The 23,219-nt window shown below is 32.1% G+C and overlaps 1 protein-coding gene across 1 annotated transcript in view; it reads left to right on the plus strand.

Moving 5' to 3' along the window:
• CADM2 (cell adhesion molecule 2) overlaps nt 1-23,219 on the plus strand; it is a gene marked incomplete at its 5' end in the record, with an annotated part of 236,746 nt that overhangs the window by 162,311 nt on the left and 51,216 nt on the right. Inside the window, one exon of the mRNA XM_054585063.1 lies at nt 129-248. Within this exon, the coding sequence (XP_054441038.1) occupies nt 129-248 (120 nt within the window). The remainder of the gene's footprint in view (nt 1-128; nt 249-23,219) is intronic.

Consider the following 23,219-nt stretch of genomic DNA (forward strand, 5'->3'; position numbering starts at 1 on the left):
AATCTGTTTAAGCTTGTGAAAGTTCAACCTCAATAAGATATATGTATTTATAATTTGAATCATTTGTGTTTCTCTCTTGTTTGCATGCTATGATTTTGTTTTATATTTTGTTTTTTTCCACTCACCAGATGTTCCCAACACTTTGCTTCCCACTACTATCATCCCCTCCCCTACCACTGCAACAGCCACAACCGCTGTAGCCATAACAACCAGCCCAACCACATCTGCAACAACCAACAGCATAAGAGGTACAGTATGCTGCTTTGTTATGGCCTGGAAAACACATTAAATGGAACTTTAAAGGTCTGGTTTTATTTAAGGGTAGAAAAATTGAGATCCAATTTTACTTAATCATAGGAAGTAAGTCATCTAAATTACTATTAATTAAAGTGATTGGAATAGCGTATGAGACAAATATGATATCTTAATTTTTAGTGTCACTTGTAGCTTTTATGAAAATATTCTAGAATATAGGTTAACATATATTCCAGAATCTATGCTAAAAATTTTCTACAATATTGAGCAAATTTAAAATGTGAACATGGATAATGTTTATTTGCCTTGTCTTTTAAATGAGAACAAAGAAATAAAAAATTCAGGAATGCAGAGAAAGCTTCTGCATTTTTAAGATTCTAGTTAAATGTTAACAAGTTTTTATTTCTCTGCAACCAGATTAAAATACCCAGTGTTAGATTTATTCTAAAATGGACATAATGCACGAGTCATTAAAAACTATATAAAAACATAGAACATTTAAGTAAGTATTCAGAGTAGTATCCTAAAGTAATTTGCTGAGTGGATCCACATATTCTAACAGAATGTTCTAAAAACAAATGCTCTGCAGCTTTCAAGGAAATAGGAATTGATATTGGCTCCCGAGTAATTTCCGCTATCAGTTTGTGAATAATCATTTTTGCCTAAAGAACAGAAATCTTGAAGAAATGACAGTAATTTTTATGGACAAAAAATATTTCCAGAAATATAAAAGAGCATTCCAGAGCAGTCATTAAGTGGTTAGTAGATGATGAAAAAATAAAAAAAAATTGTTTGAGTGCATTATAGAAAAACATATTTTAAATTTTATTTCTGCATAAGCAATGCTCAGAATAAACTTGTCTTATTTAAGCCTGTCTTTTTCTACTTCTTACATGTGTTTTGTGTCGTGTTGGCTATACTAATGTGTGTTAAACTTAACAACTTAACTTCAAATTATGGGGACTTTACATTAATATATATGTAATTAAGGTTGCTCCAAGGGAAAGCTTAGAATAATTTTCCTTTACTGGTAAAGATTGTGCAGTTAGACTGTTTTTCTTAAATTTTTTATTAATTCTCAATATTAAATCGAGTTGCTAGCTTTTACTTCACAGTTATCATGGCATTTTTCTCTTGTTACAAAAAATTGTATTTGATAATTGCTAATTTTTAATAATTATGTCAACTATATTATACAATTTACAAGGCTGAGAGCTGAAGTTTGATGATAGCAAAAATACTTTTATTCAAAAATACTATTTTTGTTTTAGTATTACTAAATAAATTATATTTGAGCTAAATCTATAAGTGAGAAAAGGTTAAAGATCTTTCTTATAGCAATTTACATAAAAGTGGGGGGAAATAATAAAGATAAAGAAAAAGGTAAATAATACTTTATGATATTATAGGGAATAAAAATTATCTGAAATTCTATTTTGCTTTAATTTATTATTTTTGAAGATTTTTACAAACAGGACTTCAAATATTTGTAAAATTCCATACTAACAAAATCTCAATGATAATATTACATTGCAATTGTAATATTACAATTACAATTTGTTAGTACATTGAATTGTACTAACAAATCATTTTGATAGAAAATGAGGGAGGTACATTGATTTAATTTTTTACTTTAAATATATGTTTATAGCCTATTAATCAGTTATGCTTTCCTTCTTCAACAAATATTTATTGAATAGCTGCTAAATATATGGGATGATGCCAGGTCTTAAAATTACAGAAATTAAATTGCATCTTGATATGTTACTTATTTGCATTTTAATCAATCTGTTTAAGTAAAATTAATTTTATACTTTTTCAAGTAAATTTGCTTATTTGTAGATTTCCTACAATGTCTTGTGAACTTTATATCATGTACTTTAAAAGTGCTGAAAGAATTAATCTCCCTCAAATGAACACACAAACAAACCTCAAAGAAACACACACACACACACACACACACACACACACACACACAGCATTTGCTCTTCTTCTTCTTTTTTTTTTTAACCAAACAGTGAAAAGATAGTATTTTTCAAATGGCACCAATATGTATGGAAAGCAATGTACTTTGTAAGTTAGTCAATCCACAGTATCTATTTTATATAGAAAAAAATAGTAACACTGATATTAAATGTTAGTCTAACGCTTATTTTTCCTTTCCATCTTCAACAGCTGGGGACTGTGGGAAGTCACCAAGCTCATCTGCATGGTCAATTGTTCTAGTTCATAACTGAGGGAGTGGGAGAGTCAGACAGTACATAAATATTGTTTTGAATTTTGTACTCTAACCCTTTTAAGCTACTATTGATATTCCTTTATTTTTTGCATTACTTATTAAATAAGAGCTTTCAAATATGATTATATTTTAAATAGAATTTATTTATAAATTAGTGAAATCTGTTTGAAAATTATGGTTAAAATATATACCATAATAAGAACATATTTGCTAAGAAAAGCTGAGAAGAGAACTAAATATTTTCAGGTTGCAGATTTTTTAAAAAGTTTATGTTCCATCACTTTCATTCACAAACATGAAGTAAACTATATCTGATTTCAGTCACAAACATGAAGTAAACTAACTATATCTGATTTTATTACACTTAAATAACACTTCTTCAAATTCTATAAATCATAACATTTATCTATCTAATTAATGACCACAGATAAATCACTACTCATATCTTTGACACTCTTTGACCAATCCTACTGTTGCCGACTTTTCCAACCTAAGGTATGATGAACATCAATTAAAAAAAAGTAAAGAATCGCAGCTGTGGCTATATTACAAATCAAGATGAAATGGGGCAAAAGAAACCTCCAATTGTCAGTCATAACCTTGAGAATCTGCACATCTCTTCAGTTTGTACATAAAACGTGTTCTGTTTGGAGGAAGGGGATCTTCAACCGTATAAGAAAAAAGCTAGCAATTAGCACTAGCTTGTTACAAATAAGATGTTAAAACACAGAGAGATGAGCAAACTTCAACAGTCATGGAATAGATAGAAAGTAAGTGAGCCCTGGAGACATCTTTGGGTATGAAGTTTTGGTTCATCTGTTTAGGTCTTGGACAGTGAACCAAATGGAGTCTCAGCAGTTTCATTAGAAAAAGGAGAAACACTCATCAGAAGCACTAATTCTCAGGTCATCTTGAAAATTGTATATTACATGGCGGTCTGGAAACATAATCATCACTCAATGTATAGGAGGATATTGCTCAGTTCTTTTTAACAGAACAGATGTGTTTATATGTAATTGGATCATAAAGTGAATGAAATGGTACATTTTCTTACTGTAATTATAGTTTTAATTCTGGCAAATATTTTTGGTGTTAGTGTAGTGATTCCTTTTTAATTTCATACCTCTTTTAATTGATTACATGAAAAAGATAACAATTATATTAGAGCAATTAGAACTTTATATCTATCTACCTATCTATCTATCTATTCATTTATCCATCCTCGAATTTAAAAATAGTTTATAAACTTTCCATGTTATAGTATTCTTGATATATATTATATATTTAAAATATAAACATTTTTATAGATCTCTTAATTTTTTTCAATATATAAAACCATTGCTATAACACATTTTAAACTCTGTTGTTCGAAATTGCAGGATTTTTTTCTTTTTCTTTCTTTTTTTTAGACTAGCAGCCTGATTACTCCTATCATTCAATATACAATAGAATGTACAATAGAATATATATAGATATTCTTTTATAAACATAAACATATTAGTTTATAAAAATATTATTAGGTCACTATGACAAATTTTAATGAGTTAAATATGATAATTTATAAAATTGTTCCAAATGACTGATGTAATTTTTTAGTATAACTATTGTTTTAGCATAGTGTGTTTTATCTCAAAGCATTTTCTATTTTTATCATATAAAATTTTAATTTTATAATAACTGTGTCATATTATCCTTAGCAGCACCCTCATTTTATAGATGATATAGAGGTATTGAAAATTCAGGCAACATATATAAAATATAGCAACATGTATCAATGTCTGTGTTTATTTATTGTAATTTTGAAATTAGAATTTACAACTCTAACTTTTACTCTTATAAGGATAGAAACACTAAACTTCTACTTATTATCTGTTTTTATCTCTGCAAAACTGCAAATGTCCTAAAATAAATAGATATGGAGAGAAGATATATCTCATATATTTCCTGTCCTAAAACTATTACCATGTTCAAATATTTCATGCATTTCAATATAGCAGATGAATTCTAAAAGTGGTGCTGCAATTGTTTATACAATCTATGTAAAAATCCAAATGAATTATTTGTTTAAATACAGATTTAGGCCCTGAATGTTGTGGTTCAGTGGACTGAGCATCAGCCTACAAACCAAAGGTTTGCTGGTTCAATTCCCTGTCAGGGCGTATGCCTGGCTTGTGGGCCAGCTCCCCAGTAAGGGGCGCATGAGAGGCAACCACATATTGATGTTTCTCTCCCTCTCTTTCGCCCTCATTTCTCCTCTGTCTAAAAATAAATAAATAAAATCTTTAAGAAAAACAAATATAGATATGGTTTTACATCAGACTGAAATGGTAGGATAACTTTATATTAATAAAATCACATCATTTATGTAGTAATCTCAACCAATTCATAAGTTGTAATAAGGTTAACTGCAATGGAACCTTATTCCAGGGTGGCACTGCAAAACAAAAACAAAGGCTTTTTTTTGTTGTTGTTGAGTTTAAGAAATCATCCATTTTCAAGCTATCTGCAACCAGCGTAATAATGACAAGCCTCACAGATGGGTGCTGTTGTGTTGGTCCCAGACTGTTGATAACGATGCCCTCGTTTAGTAATGCCCGAGGAACTCACCTGGGTCCCTATTACTTGTAGAAGCTCCCACAGACATTCCTTCACCTGGAACAATGCTGTGGCTGCACCAGTCCTTGTGGTTCTTATTATGATCATAGGATGCACTTCAGTAAGAAACCATCAAGGAACATTGATGAACAAAATGTATTACTCACCAGCCCTGGAAGACCACACAGTGAGGTCACAGGTAGAAAGAGAGCAAGCAAGTGCACAGACCTGGGACTCTGTTTTCATTAGGGTCCAAGGGTGGGGTGTCTAGGGTTTTGTGAAATGGCTCTTTATTGGTGAACTTAAAACAAAATAGAAAGAACAACATTACGGTGGGGGAAGGGAGGAATGGAGTTACTCAAAGCCATCAGTTATCTGGGCTACCTGGACTTTCTGAAGGAGGGAACTTCACAGGTTGCATAGCCTAATCTTCATATGGTTGTTTGGTTAGTAACTGTATCATATTGCTGGCAATATATTTATTAACATAGATGTCTTCTGAAATAGATGTCTTGGCAATCAAAAGCTTCATTCCAAGCACTTATACTACAGGTTCTGAATTTTTCACAAATAAATTACAGAGTAATTGTGTTACTAATGTTTAAAAATGTAATATTAAATGAAATATTTTAAATCATCCATGCAGAATAAGATGAATTATAGCATATATCTAGAATGAATATAGCTCCAGTTTAGAAATACAGGCCCACAATTTTTAGACTATTGTACTTTTAAATCATCTGAATCATAAAACTTAATTATTTAAATGTAATGAACTTAGGGACCTGTTTGACCATTAAGTATAATCCTAAAGCATTGCTCTTTGAAAGATCTTCAATAAATAACTACTTTCTTTATAGGTTTTTTGAAGCTTAGTGACTTGTAAAAGTTTAATCATGTACACAGTTAATATGTAGCAAATGAAAAGTTTCTGCCGTATTTACTTTGTGCCAGCACAGAGAAATTGAGATGAATTGTAAAACTCTATTCATATTTAATATGAGCATTTTAAATTAACTACAATTGGCTAAACGTTAATTATGAAATAGTATTTTATGTGCAGATTTCTTTACATCAATTATTATTTTATTTCTCTGATTTCAAAATACAATATGCTAAAATTAAATAAACACAGTATGCATACACGGGCACTTCAAACCACTGTCTGAAGCATCTAGTTAATTAATTCAGTTTAAAAAGAAATAATGATTTGGCCTGTGTTTTTATTATCTGTTTCCTTCAAGTCAAAAGAAGCTCTAGTCTATATTTTTTTGGTTTCAATACTGTGTCCTTTCCCTTTTGATTTAGATACTTTAAAAACTCTAAGACAAAGAGGTAAAAAAAACATTTATCAGAATAAAAGAAAAAGAAAGCCAGCACTGACGAAGAATGAATGGAGTAAAGTCATTCTGGCTCTAAGTTAGTGACTATCAAAACACTCAAATAGAGCACTTACAATTGTAAAATATATCATCTTGACACAGTTAAATCCAAAAGTGTACAAATCAAGAAGTTGTTTATGAGCTTATATTATGAGTGTTTAGCTATTAAAAATGTTTCTGGTTTTATTGATGGTAATGAAACACAATTTGCATGGTGTTGTAAGATTTTAAAAATTAAGTGTCAATGTGTTGTTGTTTTTTTCCACTTGTCAAAAATCAAGCAATAATTCAGTCTCCAGATGGTCCTTATAATGAGACCTGCTTATCTGCAAAAAGACAGGTTTCTACATTTAGCTAAATAATTGTTGCTAAACTTCCATTAGTCTTTTAAAAAACGTAATTATTATATGAAGTTGACTCAGTTTTAAAATTAAATATATAAAACATAGTTCATAATGAAAAAGGGATACTAAAAATGCTTCTTACCTGGAATGTATGTGTTGCTTAACACATACATTCTATAGTTGCAGGCTCTCCGGCCTTGCTTATGAGCACCGCATTGCTAACGGTAAGGGGAGCGGCTGCGGACCGCAGATGAGTGGACATGCAGAGCGGGGTCCCTGGCCTTTCAGTCAGTTACACACATATACAGACACATACATTTATATGTAGATGTAACCGGTTTTCTTCAAGTATTTCCTAAATGCCATAAAAAAATAAGTATATATTTTAAAACTTTCAAATACCACCTATTATGGGATACATTTATGCTCCATTCTGTTTACTAAGAACATTCTTGTGGATTGTGTAATTTCAAGCAGCAAACATTTTTAAGAGTTTCATTTTAAGTTTATTTATTTGGCTTAGATCAATTTACACAGAAACCTTTGTTCTATTAGTTTACATTTATTTTAAGCAAACAGTCTACTAATATTGTCTTTACTTTTATAAGTGTAGAAGTAGCTTCATTGATTTTATGATAATAATCCTAGATTTAATATAATCTAATAATATATACATTTCCTGCAAAACAACTTCCAAGAAAGATAATGTTTCCTAGTAGACCATGTGCCATTTTCTTTAATTCATTTTATATAATATATATACATATAAATATTAATTTAAAGTTTTTCATAATTATTATTTTCCAGAAAGCCCTCACTTATAAAATATCAAGACTAAATAAATTACTTATTATTAGGATGGTAATCTGTTTTATATTTTAAAATTCAACCTGCATATATGAATAAATGTATTTCTAGAACATCTTTAAAATTATTTTAAAAATCATTAAGAAACTAAACTGGTTGTATCCTTCTTACTAACCAACATATTAAATTTATGAGCCATGCCTTTGAAGCTGAAAAGATTGTCGACACTGCTCTTGCTTCTTTGACACTCCACATGAAAAACACAGTTAATAACCTTCTATGTAAGCTTGGCGAGACACCGAATTGAAACTAATTAAACCAACTTTGGTGTAGAAGGTGACCTTGACTTCAGCTGGAACTTTCTGCTGGGACAATAAATAAGAGCAAATGCCACAAAGCATGATTTCTGAAAAGAATCTAATATAATCTATTAACTTTGGGGAGTTGGTGGAATTCAATAAGTGCTTGGATAATTGTAACATTTCAAGATACCCCTTGCTTCAATAATACAGTAGTTTCTTATTTCTCTTCGCTTCAAATAATCTCCTGTTAGCTTCCTGTACTTACTGAAATTAACCTGTGGCCAGAAAATTAAAAGCTACTTGACGTGAAGTGGGCAATAGTTGAATACAAGGCAAGGATGCTGATTTTTCTGAATGACTTCTCTAGTACGTACATAAAAATTTGTACAATTTTAGTATTAGAACTGCTTATGTTCAAGCTGCAGTAACACTGACTTTTAAATAAAGAAATGCTTTTATAAAATGATTAGGAAAAATGACTAAGAAAAAGAAATTGTCTCAGTAGGTGCGCAGGTTTAATCTATTGCAAGAAAACCTTTCAAGGCCAATGATTTATAGCAGTTCCACACTTAAAATTTGAGTTCGATAATGTTAGAAAGAGTCAATAAAGTTAGTATAAATCCTAACTGTTAAGTAAGAACAGAAATTAAACTTTCTTTGACAATACTGTTTAAAGAATTACACTTGTGTAAAGGGAATTTTGTTCAAAGTGTTCAGTATAATAAACAAAAACACCTAATTTAAGTTCAGTTATTTTTCATTTCAGAAGAAGAAATAAACTCAAATATTCCCAAGGCTACTTTACTTAACCCACTAGTAAGCAAAGAATGCTAAGCAATGAGTGTTTAAATAAGGGAGAAGAAAACAAATTTAAACCTACATGAGAAATTGGATTGGATTCATTAGGAAACATTTTTTCAAAAGCAGTTGAACCTAATTTGATATCTAACAACTGCCTTCCTTAATAAGGAAACAGGCTCTTTTGGAGTAGTCTGTGTTAAGCTGGGTAAGTTACAATGGTCTTAATGCACTTTTTCCCTTGAAGGTGTGTTCTTTCATTATTAATTATAAACCTTTTTCTCCCCTAGTTTAGATACTACTACTCATCTAGCAGCAGGAAATGATGGCAGTCGAGATTTTCACAGAATTAAGGGTAGAGTTTGGAGAATTTATAACAGATGGAGAAGCAGGAGAGAGTACTCTCAGTAGCAAGGTGTTTATCAGCACTGGATCTGAAGGAAATGCATGGGTTATCATATGCAGGGAAGGCCTGGAGGCAGAAAATGGGCAGCTTGAAAAGAGCAGCAGTCATTTTTTAATCCCCAGTGTAAACCAATGTTCTGATACTATTTTATGTTGGAATTTAAGACTGATCCATTTTGATGAAATTAAAATAGTTATAGAAAAATAAAACAGTGAAGAGCATGGATTCTGGATTCTTATCACTTGGGCTCTTTTTACCATTTTGCCACAGACAAGGTTTGTGACTTTTCTTAAGCTCTCTGTGCCTCTGTCTTCAGATCAAAAAATTGCAGATATTAAAAATAATATCAACCTTAAAATAAACTATATTTACACATTCAACTTATTTAAAATAATGCCTTGCTCACAATACTCAATGCTTTAGTTTTTATAATATTTATTAACAATTTTCTTAACCATCCTAAAAAATATAGGATAGAAATTAATATTTTTTGTGAATATCAATGGGATTAAGTGACAATTGATAGGTAAAGGCTATGGTATATGGAAGATAGGCCATTCTCTAAAATCATGTAATGCCTCTTTAAAATTTAGAACTTTGGGATTTGCCAAAATCCCAAAAGTGATTTAAAGTAAGATAAAAGTCCTGTTGAAATTCTTAATTATTCAGTTCAATCAGGTCAATTATCAAATAAGTCAGAAATAAATTTTAAGCAAAAATAATCTATTTTGTAATAAATTTCCCTCAGCAAATATTAACAGGCATTTATTTACAAGGTCTTCACTAGCATAAATATTTAGTTTGGATTCCAGGTGCATGAAATGCAAGTTATACTTGAATCTCCAGTTTTCTGATCTCAAAAATGGTTTATTTATATATTTATTTAATAAATACTTCATTGTTGTTTTATTGTTTTGTCTTTCTTCCATAAACAAATTCTCTGGAGTCTATCCAAGGTCAAGCTTCTCACTTTTTTTCCTCCATGCATGTTGGCTTTAAAATGAAAAGTGTTTCATTTAAATTTAGTGGAGTAATTTAATCAATCAGTTGTCCCAATTTCTCCCCCTTTACCCTCCTCCTCCCAGCCCTCTCCCCTCTCCCACAGTCGGTCCCCACCCTGTTGGCCACACCGTGGGTCATTTGTACATGTTCCTTGACTAGTCCCTTCCCCTTCTTTCCGCTCTTATTCCCCCTTCCCCTCTGGTGGCTGTCAGTCTGTTCCTTATTTCCCTGCCTCTTCAAAAATGGTTTATTATACAACTTAAAAAATTATTCTGAGCATCAAAACAAGTATTAATTTAAATTACCTATCAATGTCAAAATATGGGTGATTTTCTATATATGAGGGAGCTATTATTATAATATATATTTAAGGTATCTCATCAATTATTTTTTAAGAATTGGACTTGCTTATTTTATGTCAAAATATTATCATTATTTATCATTAATTAATGCAACTTAATACTCATATTTGATATATTGACCTAATGAAGTCACTAACCTCAAAACCGCCCATTACTAAATTTAATTGATTAAAATATATTTAAACTCCTCCAGTAAATTAAAACACTCTATGAAAGTTTGGAAAATTTCCAAAACACATGTATGATTTGGCAGAGTTAATTCTCATTGATTAGTTTTGTTTTAAATTTCTTAGCTTTCCAGTAATTTTTAAATTTTTTTCTATAATTACATTTTAAATAAATTTATCACAGTTAATTTAGTTTAAAAATGTTAAGCAAAATTTTTAAAAAAGTGTTTATCTTTATCCTGTACTCTTGAGATAAACTGTAACATTCTGGAAATATTATTTTCGAGATTTTATTATGATTATATGTATGTATACTATTTATACAAAAATTATTGATGTGAAATCCTATTTTATGTTTTCTTTATTTTCATGATTATCTCACTATCTTAGTATGATAATTCTGCATCTCTTGATATTTTCTTGAGTTTAAAATAAGAATTATAATTTTTAATAAATTTTTTCAGTTTAACAGCAGTGAAATATTTAAAATATAGAGATTTTATGGTTTCAAGTATATTTTCAAAATAAAAGAAAGATGACTGTTGTAATTTGTTTAAAGTCCAAGACAATTAAGAGATCCAGTGAACACTGTGGTAAAATAGTGTTTTACCTATTTATTTAGTGGAGTAATTTAATCAAAATTCCATATTTTTACAGGATCTAAATATCTTAATAATTCACTATTCAATATGTGACAAGATATACTTATTTTGAAAAGTTATTCTTTTTGAAGTTACACTAGTATTGATTTTAAAATAAAATGAAAGTTCTTTTTTTTTTTTTAATTAATTTATTTACTTTTTAAATACATTTGTCTCTGCCTTCCCCCCACCTCTTTCCCTTGCCCCCTCCCACCTTCCCTCCCTCAGCTCTTCCCCTTTGGTTTTGTCCATGAGTCCTTGCTATAAAAATGAAAGTTCTGCATTACTTTTATCATGACAGAAATAAATAACAATGAACTTCTACTTAAGTCATTTAACACTTTATTCTTGCTTAAATAATACTCAAGATAACATAATATGCTTATCTCATGAAAAGCTTATCTACCACAATATCCCTGACTAATTTTTGCATTTATTTAAAAATTTAAAAATAGTAAAATACTAGAAAGATAGAAATAAACTTCAGAACCATGCAGCCTACCTCTCCTTCATTTTTTGGTGAGGAAATTCAATCCCAAAGAAATAAATAGATTTATGACTATACATTATTTGGTGCCATAACCAGTTCTAAAATCGAATTTTTTGAACCATATTTTTTTCCACAATGACCTATGATAGGTATTATTTTCCTATATACAGAGGCATTGGTTGGCAATTTATAATTTTATACATGATCCAAATTATGTAATTTAGGAAGAGAAAATAGAGAAAAACATACTTTTAAGTAATAAAATAGTGTAAGGTCTTATTCATCTGAAATACTTTAAAACTATAAAACAAAATTAGGGGGAATCAAAATTTGAGAGTTTATGTTCTTTAAAACAATGCAACTAAGAATCGTTGATCATGAAACCTGTAAAGTCCTTTTAAGGTGAGTTTTCACTTCTTCGGTTTACTGATGATCACACAGTTTCAAAATTACAACTAAAATTCTTTGACTTGTAATTTTATTTACTATACCATTCTATACAAATAGTATGGTTAATAGTCAAATCAAGAAAAACAATCTAGTAACTCTAAATTGTTAAAACTCCTATAAATGTGCAGAGGTCTTGTTAATATTCTTCGAGAAATACCTAGATATCAGGCTCAATCTGTTTAAAACTTTATTGTTCTGAAATATTCCTTTTTTTTCTAATTTGCGTATTTTTTTAATACGTTTGTCTCTGCCTTCCCCCCACCACTTTCCACTTTCCCCCCTCCCCTCTCTCCCTCCCTCAATCTTTCCCCACTTTGGCTTTGTCCATGAGTCCTTGCTGTTTGTTCCTTGACTTGCCCCTTCCCTTCCTTTTCCCCCACCCACCCAACCCTCCTTCCCTCTTTACAGAGAGGTAAGGAAAATAAGACGAGCAACACTGAAAGAAAAAATAAAATATTCTGAAAAACTTTATAATTCTCCTTCATAAAATTCATCAGAAACATTTTATACATAATTACTTATACAACCCTATCTCACCCTGATGGGAGGCTCATTTTTGAATCTAGGATTAGTTGTTGGGATTAATTATTTTGCTGAATTTTCCTAAACATCCAGTTTTAGCAATTCATTAGCTGAGTCTTAACACAAGATAAAGGATTCCTGTAGAATACTTCTGAAAATTGTGTCCTTATGCTTCTTGTCATTCTTATTATTTTTAATAACTTTCCTATCCCATTCTAGCCCTGAGAACCTCATCTTATTATCAAAAGTGCTAAGTGATGCATCATTCATTGTGTAACTGTAATTGTTTTGTCTTCCTTCCATAAACAAATTCTCTGGAGTCTATCCAAGGTCAAGCTTCTCACTTTTTTTCTTCCATGCATGTTGGCTTTAAAATGAAAGTGTTTCATTTAAATTATACCTGAGTGTTTAGGTGTTCAAAAACTGAAGGAAACCACTTAGAAAGTTTGATCTATGAGATACAAAGATAAAACAACATAAACATAATTACCTGTGTAAAGAATTAATCTAAGCCTTCATGAACTCTCAGTGGAAGCTCATTGTAGTATTTGCATGACTACAACTTAATTTTGTTATTAAAACTATTAACTTTAACAACATCTCAATTATTCACCCAGAATGTATAAGCTGGGGTCATCACTATGAATTCACTATGAATTCAGGAGCTGTTTGGAAGTTGTAAAGTATTACAAGTACGTGTTTCTCATCACTGTTCTATTTTTTTTTTAAATACTTCTCAAGCCAGCCAGGAACCTATTACTTTTTTATGGGAAAACAGGAAACATTAATATTCTAAGAAAATCACAAATTAAAAAATAATGTATTTTTTTAAAAGGGCTATTTTTAAGATTGAATCAATTGAGCTTTTAGCCCAGTAGAATTTGATTAATTCATGCCATTTATGTGATTGTGCACGTGGAATATAATATAATGTGAGAAAAGGTAAGGTCTTCACATTCCTTAAACTATTTATTTTAGTATTTTATATTTTTTTTAGGAAGCTCTTCTTGCCTTTAGCACATGAACTGAAACATGCGGTCTAGGAAAACAAGACAGCTTTGCAGTGGGGCCTTAGTAGGGAGAGAACTTTCACATAATAACCACATGTTGTGGTCTGGTCTTCATTTTGTTCAATAGAAAAATTAATATATCAATGAGTCCAGTGATATCAGGCCCTTAGAAAAAGCAAACATCATTTATCATCACTTTATCCTGTAAATATTTATTTGAAAGTTTCCTTTGTCCTAAGTATTCAGTATGAAAAGCAGCAAGGTCTGTCTTTCTATGAAAAAGACCATGTAACCAAAAAGGTGAGTAGCAAATATTAAAAGGCAGTTTTTTTAATAGTGATCCCACCATATGTAGACTTCGTTAGCATAATCAGAATATTTAAGAAGTGGGAGTAGAAAAGCATAGATGTATAGTTTGTGAATGCGGCATATATACGTATATTTTTCATTTCTGTTTTGAAAAACTTTGGTTTCTATTCTGTGGTAAAATCAGTAAGATCACAAATTAGGTTTTATTATTGCTGCAGCTAATTTTCTAAATTTTGACATTCTTATGACATTTCTGCTAGGTGCAATTTTACCCTCTAAAAGAACCTGAGGAATGGTTTTTTTTTTAGTTCTTTCACTACTGTTTTCATCTGGAAGATATCTTTTCTCAAAAACAACTATGAGGATATGTAACGATGAAGGAAAAAGCAACATGTACAAAGTATATAGATATAGCATTACACATTCAGTCTGGCTAAAATTAAACATAACAGAGATGCAATAGTGAAAAATCTTCATGGATATTCATCCATGTACTAAGTAGTTATTCTATGGAACAAATTATAAGCAATTTGATAGGTCACACTTGAAAGATTAGAGTTTATTCAGGAAGTAATGGGAAATAATTAAAGTAAAATGATGAAAGTTTAAATTAGGCTTTGAAAAAAATCGCTCTGAAGTGGCATGATGGTTGAAAGATCGAGGAAGACAGGAGTGACAGGTAGCCATTGATGATGTCTAGGCAATTAATGATGAAGATGTGAAGAAGGACAGAAATCAAAGACATAAAGAACAGAAGATGGTTCCAGTGATTCAGGAAAGCAGAACTGACAGGTTTTGTAAATGATTAGGTAAGAGATTTTAGTTTATAGGGTGGGTAATACCAAGGAATGGCTTCCAGGATTTTAGCTTGGTTTCCAGGGTGTTTGATGCACTTCATCAGAATAAGAAAATACTTATAAGTGATACGAGTTTTAGAGGAAAAATGATGTGTTTCATTTGATACATATAGAGTTCAAAATACCTTTGCAACAACAAAATGAAGATGCTTAATAACTAGGGCATAGAATAAATACATCACCTAGGACAGAAGTACAGATTTTTGACTGACATGTCTATAGATGAAAGGTAAGCCATAGAGGAGAAATAGAACTGTAATAAAATGTGTCAGTTAAGAAGAGAAGAATCCCTAAGTTTATACTCTGTAATTTTTTTTTAACGCACCTAAGGGTTATGATGAGGGACACGCATGCGTAAGGTGTGGCTGGAGTGGTGCGGTGACAGCCAAGGAAAGGAGGTACCTCCTGAGTCTAGGGTGGGAAACTCTTAGAAACTACAGAAGGTCATTACAGATAGTGCCAAATGGTTCAGAGAAGCCATGTGTGAAGTATGTGAAAAGTAGTTATTTGATCTTTATACTGGAAGTATTTGATAAGTTAAAAAAACAGGTTTAATAAAATAATTGGATAGAAGTCAAACTACAGCACTTGAGAAGTGAATAGGAGGTAAAATATAGAAAGGAGTACAATCTATTATTTGAAGAATATTGTTTGAGAAGAAGAGGGGATATATAAAACAGATAGAAGTCAACATAAAATCACATCATTTTTAAAGGATAGTATAAACTCCTATTTTCTTTTTAATGCTATGAAATGTGAGGTAGGAAATACAAAGAGAGGTTGCAACTATTTAAAATAAAAATGTTGAACAATAAAACCCCAAAGAGTTCAATATAGCATGGAAATATGTGTATGTGTGTATATACATGTATATACAAGTGTGTATATACATGTATATACACACACACACATATATATATGCATATAAATATGTGTGTGTGTGTGTGTGTTGTGTGTGTAGCAAGGGACAGAGACAAGTTTGCCAGCAGAAGGGGATTGTGTTCAGGGAAAACTGAAAACTAACAGAGCTTTTAACACATGGTCAGTGTTTCCTCTGTGAAGTAGAAGGAGAGAGATTTTTCCAAGATGGATGGAAAATTCACATGAAGCGATCTTTAATGCAGTGGTGATGTTTTGAAACAGTCGCTGTGCAAATGAAAAGGAGGCTAAATAAGAACACATTGTAATATATGGGAAAGATTTATTTATTCATCACATGAATAATTATCACCTACTTCTATCAGGCACCATGACTATCTGGGGACAGAATAAAGAACAAAATAGATATAGTCATTGGCTTCACAGATAGTAGAGAAGATAAATGGTATTTAAAATATGTATAGCATGTTCTGATTTCTTCTTAGAAGTCATCATAGGGGGCTTTGATAACAAAGTGATATTTGCTAGATATGAAGGATTTGTGCAAGACATAAAGTTAGTGAATGGAGAGATGAGGAGCAGGAAGAAACCTTTCAAAAACAGGGAATAACATATACAAAGAGCCTCAAAAGAAAATGAGCTTGGCCATTCTAAAATCCAAAAGACTACCATTGAGAATGGAATGAAGATTGTCAATAACATAGTATGATGTGTGTGTTATTTGAGTTAAATCCTGAAGAACTTTAAACTTATTTAAAGCATTTAAGCTATTACTCCAAGAGCAATTAAGAAGAAATAAAAGAAAAAGGAAGAAGGGAGGAAGGGAGAGAGTGAGGGAGGAAAGGAGGGAGAGGAGGGTGAGAGGAAGGAACCTCAGCTGATTTTAAGCTAAATTATGCTGCAATCAGATCTGAACTTAAGAATATACTTCTGGATGCAGGGGCAGCAAATATATAAGAGATGAGCAAGATGGGATCATAAGAAAAAGGTTAGGGAACTATTGAAATAATTCTGGTAAGAAATGATAATGGTTTTAGGGTGTTAGAACTATTGGCAGAAAAGTGAAATAATTAAAACTTGTATGTAAAATTCACAGCTTTTACGACTTTTTGGGGGGCGGAGGGGGTGGTTATATGGACTAGAGAACAAGAAAATATCACAAGTTCCTGAATTACAAACTTAATGGATAGTGGTGCCATTCCTTGAGATAGGAAACATTGGTGGCAGGAGGTAGAATTATGAATTCATTTTGACATGGTGAGCTTGCTTTGTATATCTTTATGTAGAGATTAAATATTGAATAGAGAGTTAAATAGACAAATCTGGAGCTCAAACTAGTCATTCACAATTGGTGAAACCCGAGCTTGGGATCATGCAGGGAGAGAATATAATGAACAGAAAATGCAGCTATCAGCTGAAGTTGGAGACCCTTAAATTATGCCTAATAGGGCATATTTACTATGTTTTCTTATTACTTTCAGTTTTCTGAATAGTTTATATTATAAATGAAAATACAGATTCTTTCATGGAAGAAGAAATGGCAATGTAATTAGGCAAGTATAGGAGAAGGACTAGATCAAGAATTCCAGAGAGTGATGGTCTCTAATCTAAAAATGAGAATATGATATGGACTAGAAAAAAGAGTTGGACTTAATAAAAGAAGCAGAGTGTGAGAGGAAAGGAGCATAAGATTTAGAAAATTGCAGTTTGTTGTCAGTTAAAACTATATTTGAATTAAAAATTCTGAGGCCAAAAACTTAGGTGACTCAAAGGGTGGCTGTATCAGTGGGTCACTCAGTTGCTGTGATATCATAATGAGAAAGGCTTTGAAATGATTAAATAATAGTAAGAGTAGAATTCACTATTTAATAATAGGATATACAAGTCTAGAGTTATAAATTTGGAGCCATTAGTATATAGTTGTAGATGTCTCTAACATTTGGATATGAAAATTTCCCAGAGTCATTATAGGATTTAAGTTGGAGAACAAAATTTTGAACCTGAAAGAAAAATTGATGGAGAAATTTGAAAGATTTATCAGTTTGTTTGGAAAAGATATGAATAGATGGCAGCATGAGCCACCAAGTAGAAAGAATGAACCTAAAATGTTGATGGATCTTGGATTTCTTATTCAATTCAGAGTACTTCCTTCTTAATGTCAAAGTAGGTGAAATAATTATTAACCACGTGAAAATGGATGCAAAGTAAGTAGAGGTATAAACTTAAGGGATGAATTTTATCAAGCCTGTATATCTGCCTGGTGAGTTCCCAATACCCCTCCACTGCTAACACCTTTCAAATGATCAAACCCTTGAGTCCACCAGAATCAATGCTCCTCTATATTATAGTTCTAAATTTATAAGTAAGATTCTTATTCTTTGAGTCCCCCTTCCATAAATGCCATATTGACCATGCATTATTTGCTAACACACTATTTTCCCAGAGTAGAAAGTTGCATTGCTTTCTTATGTTACAAAAATCTCTTAGCTTTCCTAAGAACAATCCTGACTCCATAGTACCCCCCACAGGTGATATACAAGTCACTCTGATTCAAGTCCCATTGTGAAAGGCCTCATTCACCTACTTGGAGATCATCCTTCAGAACTTCCTGACCTCCAGGCTCTCATCCAGCTTACACATCAGATTCTCCTGAGGATCTTTCTAAAATTAAGTTTCCTTAACTTTATTTTTAATACAACCCCTAGAGATTCTGATGCACAGGTCTCAGGTTGACTAATAGAATCTGTGGTTATTAAAGCTCTCCGGAAAAAAAAAAAAAAAAATTAGAAACTACTGGTGCAAAGTTGGTTCATAAATGGGACATTTTAAAAATGTGTTTCAAAGTTTTCATACTTTATTCTCAGAGTTTAGGTTCTCATTAAATTATATGGATACCTTGTTCTCACTCCCATCTGTTACCACAACAGGCTTTCCAGTTGTCATTTGCCATCAAATTTACAATGATATAATTATTTAGTATGAGAAAATTAGGATACTTTTTGAAAACAAAATGTTTAAAGAACATGTGAAAAGACAATTTTTCATTCACTTTAAGAGCATTTGTTTAGTAAACAGTCTTAGAAGATAGAGATAGGATAGCCCTGCTTGGCAGAGGGCAGGTTTACTGTCCAGTTTAATAAAGATAATGTCTCCCTCTAGGGCAAATGGCAAATGTAGGGCAAGTTTTCTTGCAGTCCATTATAAATAATTGGGTATCTCTAACCTCAGGGATTCTTCATCTGATGAAAACCTGTGTGCAGCAGCATCCACTTGCCCACTCCTAGTTGCCCCCATGGAACTTAGAATGCAAGGGGAAGCAAAGCACACTGAAGCTCAGGCTAATTTCCGTATGATAACTTTGTCTCTATCCTGTGAGTCTCATGTTCTCCACCAGCATCTAGGAAACTGTAGCAGGTTAACTTGCTATCTTGCAAGCAGGGTAAAATCTGAGAACATTCACAATTTTTTACACATCTGTAATTAAAAATTAAGGACATTTACCTATAGAATTGTATAATATTGCTGTGAATATAATGATATAATAAATGTAAAGAGTTTAGGATAATGTCTGTTATATATGAAATAATTTAAAAAATACTTATCTATTCATGAATAACACTAGTATCAGTACCTGTAGAAATACCTTCAATCTCTGCGTTGCTCATAGATGCATAGCACAAACATGCTAATACTGCGAATTTTAAATATTGGATCCTTAATTTAAAACTCTTTATCACATTAAATTAGGAAGAAACTCAAATGACTACTGAAAACAACCAGGTAATGTTGATTAGCAGAAACTGAACCAGAGTGAGGGGAAATGTCCCCAGAACAGAGCAGCTGCTGGGAGTCTCCTACTAATTATTGCTATGTGGGGGAACAATGGGCTGATTGTGGGAAACGCTGTGCTGGAAACCAAGCTGTAACACTTCAGTGTAGAGAGAGCATACAATGAACGATGAATGCTGTGCTTCACCAAGGATTAAATCTTTATCTAACATTTCCCTGAAGCTAAGTCTTCAGGTTAATTTTGTTCTATTTATAAGATGAGTCTAGTCCAATTCTTGGAAAGGAACTAATAAATATAGAGGAGAAATTATTCCTGCTACTGGCTATTTCTGCTCTAGCCACTTAACTGTTTCTCTTGATTCCAATTTATTTTCTTCTCTCCCATTCTCCAAGCAGCATCCAGAGACATCTCCATAAAATGTAAATTTAAGCAAAACTCATCGATGTCTCACCATGATATACTGATGCATGTCATAACTCACTATCTGGGCATTTTCTGCCACACAGGATTTGTCCTCTACTGATCCAGCCAGACCACATATCCTGGCTCTGGATATACAGAAGGACTTTCAATTGCTCCCAAAGTCCCCCTCATGCTTGAGTCACATTGTTTCCTCCACCAAGAACATTCTTCTCCGTCTCTCTTGCTAACTCCTACAAAAAGCAAGAATCACTCCTTGCTCCATCAATTAACAGACGTTCCCCCAGCAGTACAATCAGGACACCACCTTGTGTATTTACAAGAATAGGCTGTGGAGGCAGTCATAAACACTTTATACTTTTGGCTTTGATTTTAATAACTTGTGATTAATGTCTGGGTGACTGCTTCATGTTTGGTTCAGTACCAAATTGTGTAATCTCCAAGGAATTATTTCAATATCCAACTTTTATAAAACGTTTAAAGTACTATTGTCTGGTAAACTAACACGTTATAAAAAATGACCATGGAATATTGCTCTGTCAAAATGCATTTCCTAATAGAGATCTATCATAAGCCTCAGTGTATTGACACAAAAATTTTCACCTCTGGTGACAGAGTTGTCAGCATGGTGACAGGATTTGGGGCAGAGGGTCTCAGTTTAGAAGTACATATTTTATCCTATTACTTGGGCAATCGCTTCTCCAAGAATAGGTAAGTTCTACCCGACATGATGAAGTTGTGAAACAATGCTCAACTTGTTGAATGGTACAATTTCTCCCTGTGCTAGAAAGTAATCAATGAGAAAAGGATGATATTTTGGAACCTCACAGTCAGGTGTATTTTCATTCTTGAATTTTTTTTTCCTATCATATTACCTACCAGATAAGCTGCCAGAATTAAAAGTGAGGGTTTACCAGCAGTTCAGGTGACTCGGGCCTGAAAACTACTGGGACCTCATTGAAATCATGAGTAGGGTGTTTTGAGGACCACTCAGCTTTAGAAATTCCTTTGGCATCATCTTTCTACAGCAGCAAGTCTTACTAACTTGAAAATACAAGCAGACCGCTTGGCTCTGGTTCCCGATCACCCTTCTGCTGCATTCTCCATCCCCTGGATCCTTATATTCTAATAATAGCCTAGGGACACACTGAGCTTACGTACATCCCAGGTTCCAGCAATTTAAGAGTGTTTCTTTAAACTCTGCTTATATTCAAAGTAGATTTTCCAAAATTTATCAAAATACATCTACTACAAAGAGTAACAGTAACAATAAAAAATAGAAGCAAGTGAGGATGTACTTGGTCAGGGAAGGAAAAGAAAAGTGAAATGACACTGGTGGTCACATTAATAGGCTGTTCTAGTGCTCAAGGCAAAAACAAACAAGGAAACAACAACAACAAAAACTAGAGCTATGAAGTTTCTACCTTCTTTTCTGCTGGGGAAGGCCTTGCCAGTTTTCTCTATTGTATCTTCAGGCTGTGAAGTACCAAATTTACCTCTTTTTGACTAATCCAGATTAATCTTTTGCCAACCAAATGACAGTTTGTAGAGATGCAGACATTCTTGAAAGAATAGATAACAGAGAATTGAGCAGATTATGAGACTGTGGCTGGTGATTTGAACCTCTCCAGTTGACTGTCTCCTATAAAGTATAATAATATCAAGCCCAAAGAAATATTTGAATTACTTTAAGGAATTTTTGACTCCTCTAAGACTTCTGATTTCCATGGCCTGTTATTGAATTATAGGAAAAATAATGAGAGATAACATTTTTACACCAAACTGCAAAAAAGTAATTTTTATCTTGAATTTTAGATGAATAATGTCTTGCTCTTTTTCTATTGAACATGTCTTACAAGTTAGTCTCAGGCCAAGATAGAGATAAAACGACAATGTGAACTGTGGATCAAAGGACTGGAAGCAGATTCTGCTGACATGGCTAGGTAGTTTATAACTTGGTAGTTCCAGATTCATCATATCATGAAATTCCAGCTAACCATGGCATTCTAAAACATCATGTATAAGATAAGTTTGGATTTGAGGATCAGTTTCGTTTTCCAAAGTTGTGGAATATTCCAAAGGACAGCACTACAAAATGTAAAAATCAAAATCTTTCCTAGGGTAGGTAGATTTCACTCTGGAGACTGGGAATGAGAGAAATCTGGAGCTCTTTGTCATCCTCATATTAATGGCACAAAACCAACTGGCTGTTATTTTTAGCAGTTATATAATCACAGAGAAGAAAAACAGGACACTAAATCTTTGTTCATTTAAACAAAACATTTGAATCTCCTATCTGATAGCAAACTATGAAAAATTATCAATCATTGTATAATTTTTCTATTCTATTGAGCGTAAAAAAATGACATCAGGACTCTCCTCATTACTTCTATTTGCATAAATGTGATTTTCAAACAAAAGTGCCAACCTTATATCATGCTTAATTCAGTGCTTGGGCGAGGTAGAAGAGGGCAATATTTAATCTATGCAAACTAGGATGACAATTTCAAAGGACAGTGAAAATCCTTAGTCACCCAAGAGGAATTAAAGGGCTAAATTTTAATTTGCAATGATCCATAATAATGAGAAGGCAAAGAGGTCCTTTTTAATTTTTTCCTAGTTCAAGGACAATTTAGTTCTAAATTGACCCATGTGAATTTTATGTAATTTGATTAATAAGGTTAACTTCCCACAAATTTATGAGGATTATGCTTTGAAAATGCTATTAATTTTTATCTTTTATTCCAGTTTTCAATTATATAGAGTATCACCTACAAATGTTAAATTAACTAGTATCTTCTAAATACATCAATGCATTTGAAATAAAATGTTCTTTTCCTTAAATGTTCTCTTCTACATAAGGAAAAGTCAGTATAGCAATACAGAGTATTTGGCAGTAATGGCTCTCACTGCAAATAAACATGTAATTTTATTTATTACATATTGAAAGCTAAAGAGCTTGAACTCTAAGAGTTTAAGAAGTGTACACTTGGTACTGTATCATTTGTGTTCTTCAGGAGGAAAATGGTGTATCCCAATTAGACAAGTCTTGCAATAATGATACTACCTGTGCAGGTACATAATAGAAAACATTTATTTCTCTAGAAGATGACCCTCAACTCAGAGTTATTAAAGTTTTAAAAATTTATTTATTTGTTTTATTTGTATGTTTTCTTCTTATTTTTATTTTGA

Source organism: Pteronotus mesoamericanus, unplaced genomic scaffold, assembly GCF_021234165.1.
Source record: "Pteronotus mesoamericanus isolate MK-2021 breed Mesoamerican mustached bat unplaced genomic scaffold, CSHL_Meso_final contig_82, whole genome shotgun sequence".
Classification (NCBI taxonomy): Eukaryota; Metazoa; Chordata; class Mammalia; order Chiroptera; family Mormoopidae; genus Pteronotus; species Pteronotus mesoamericanus.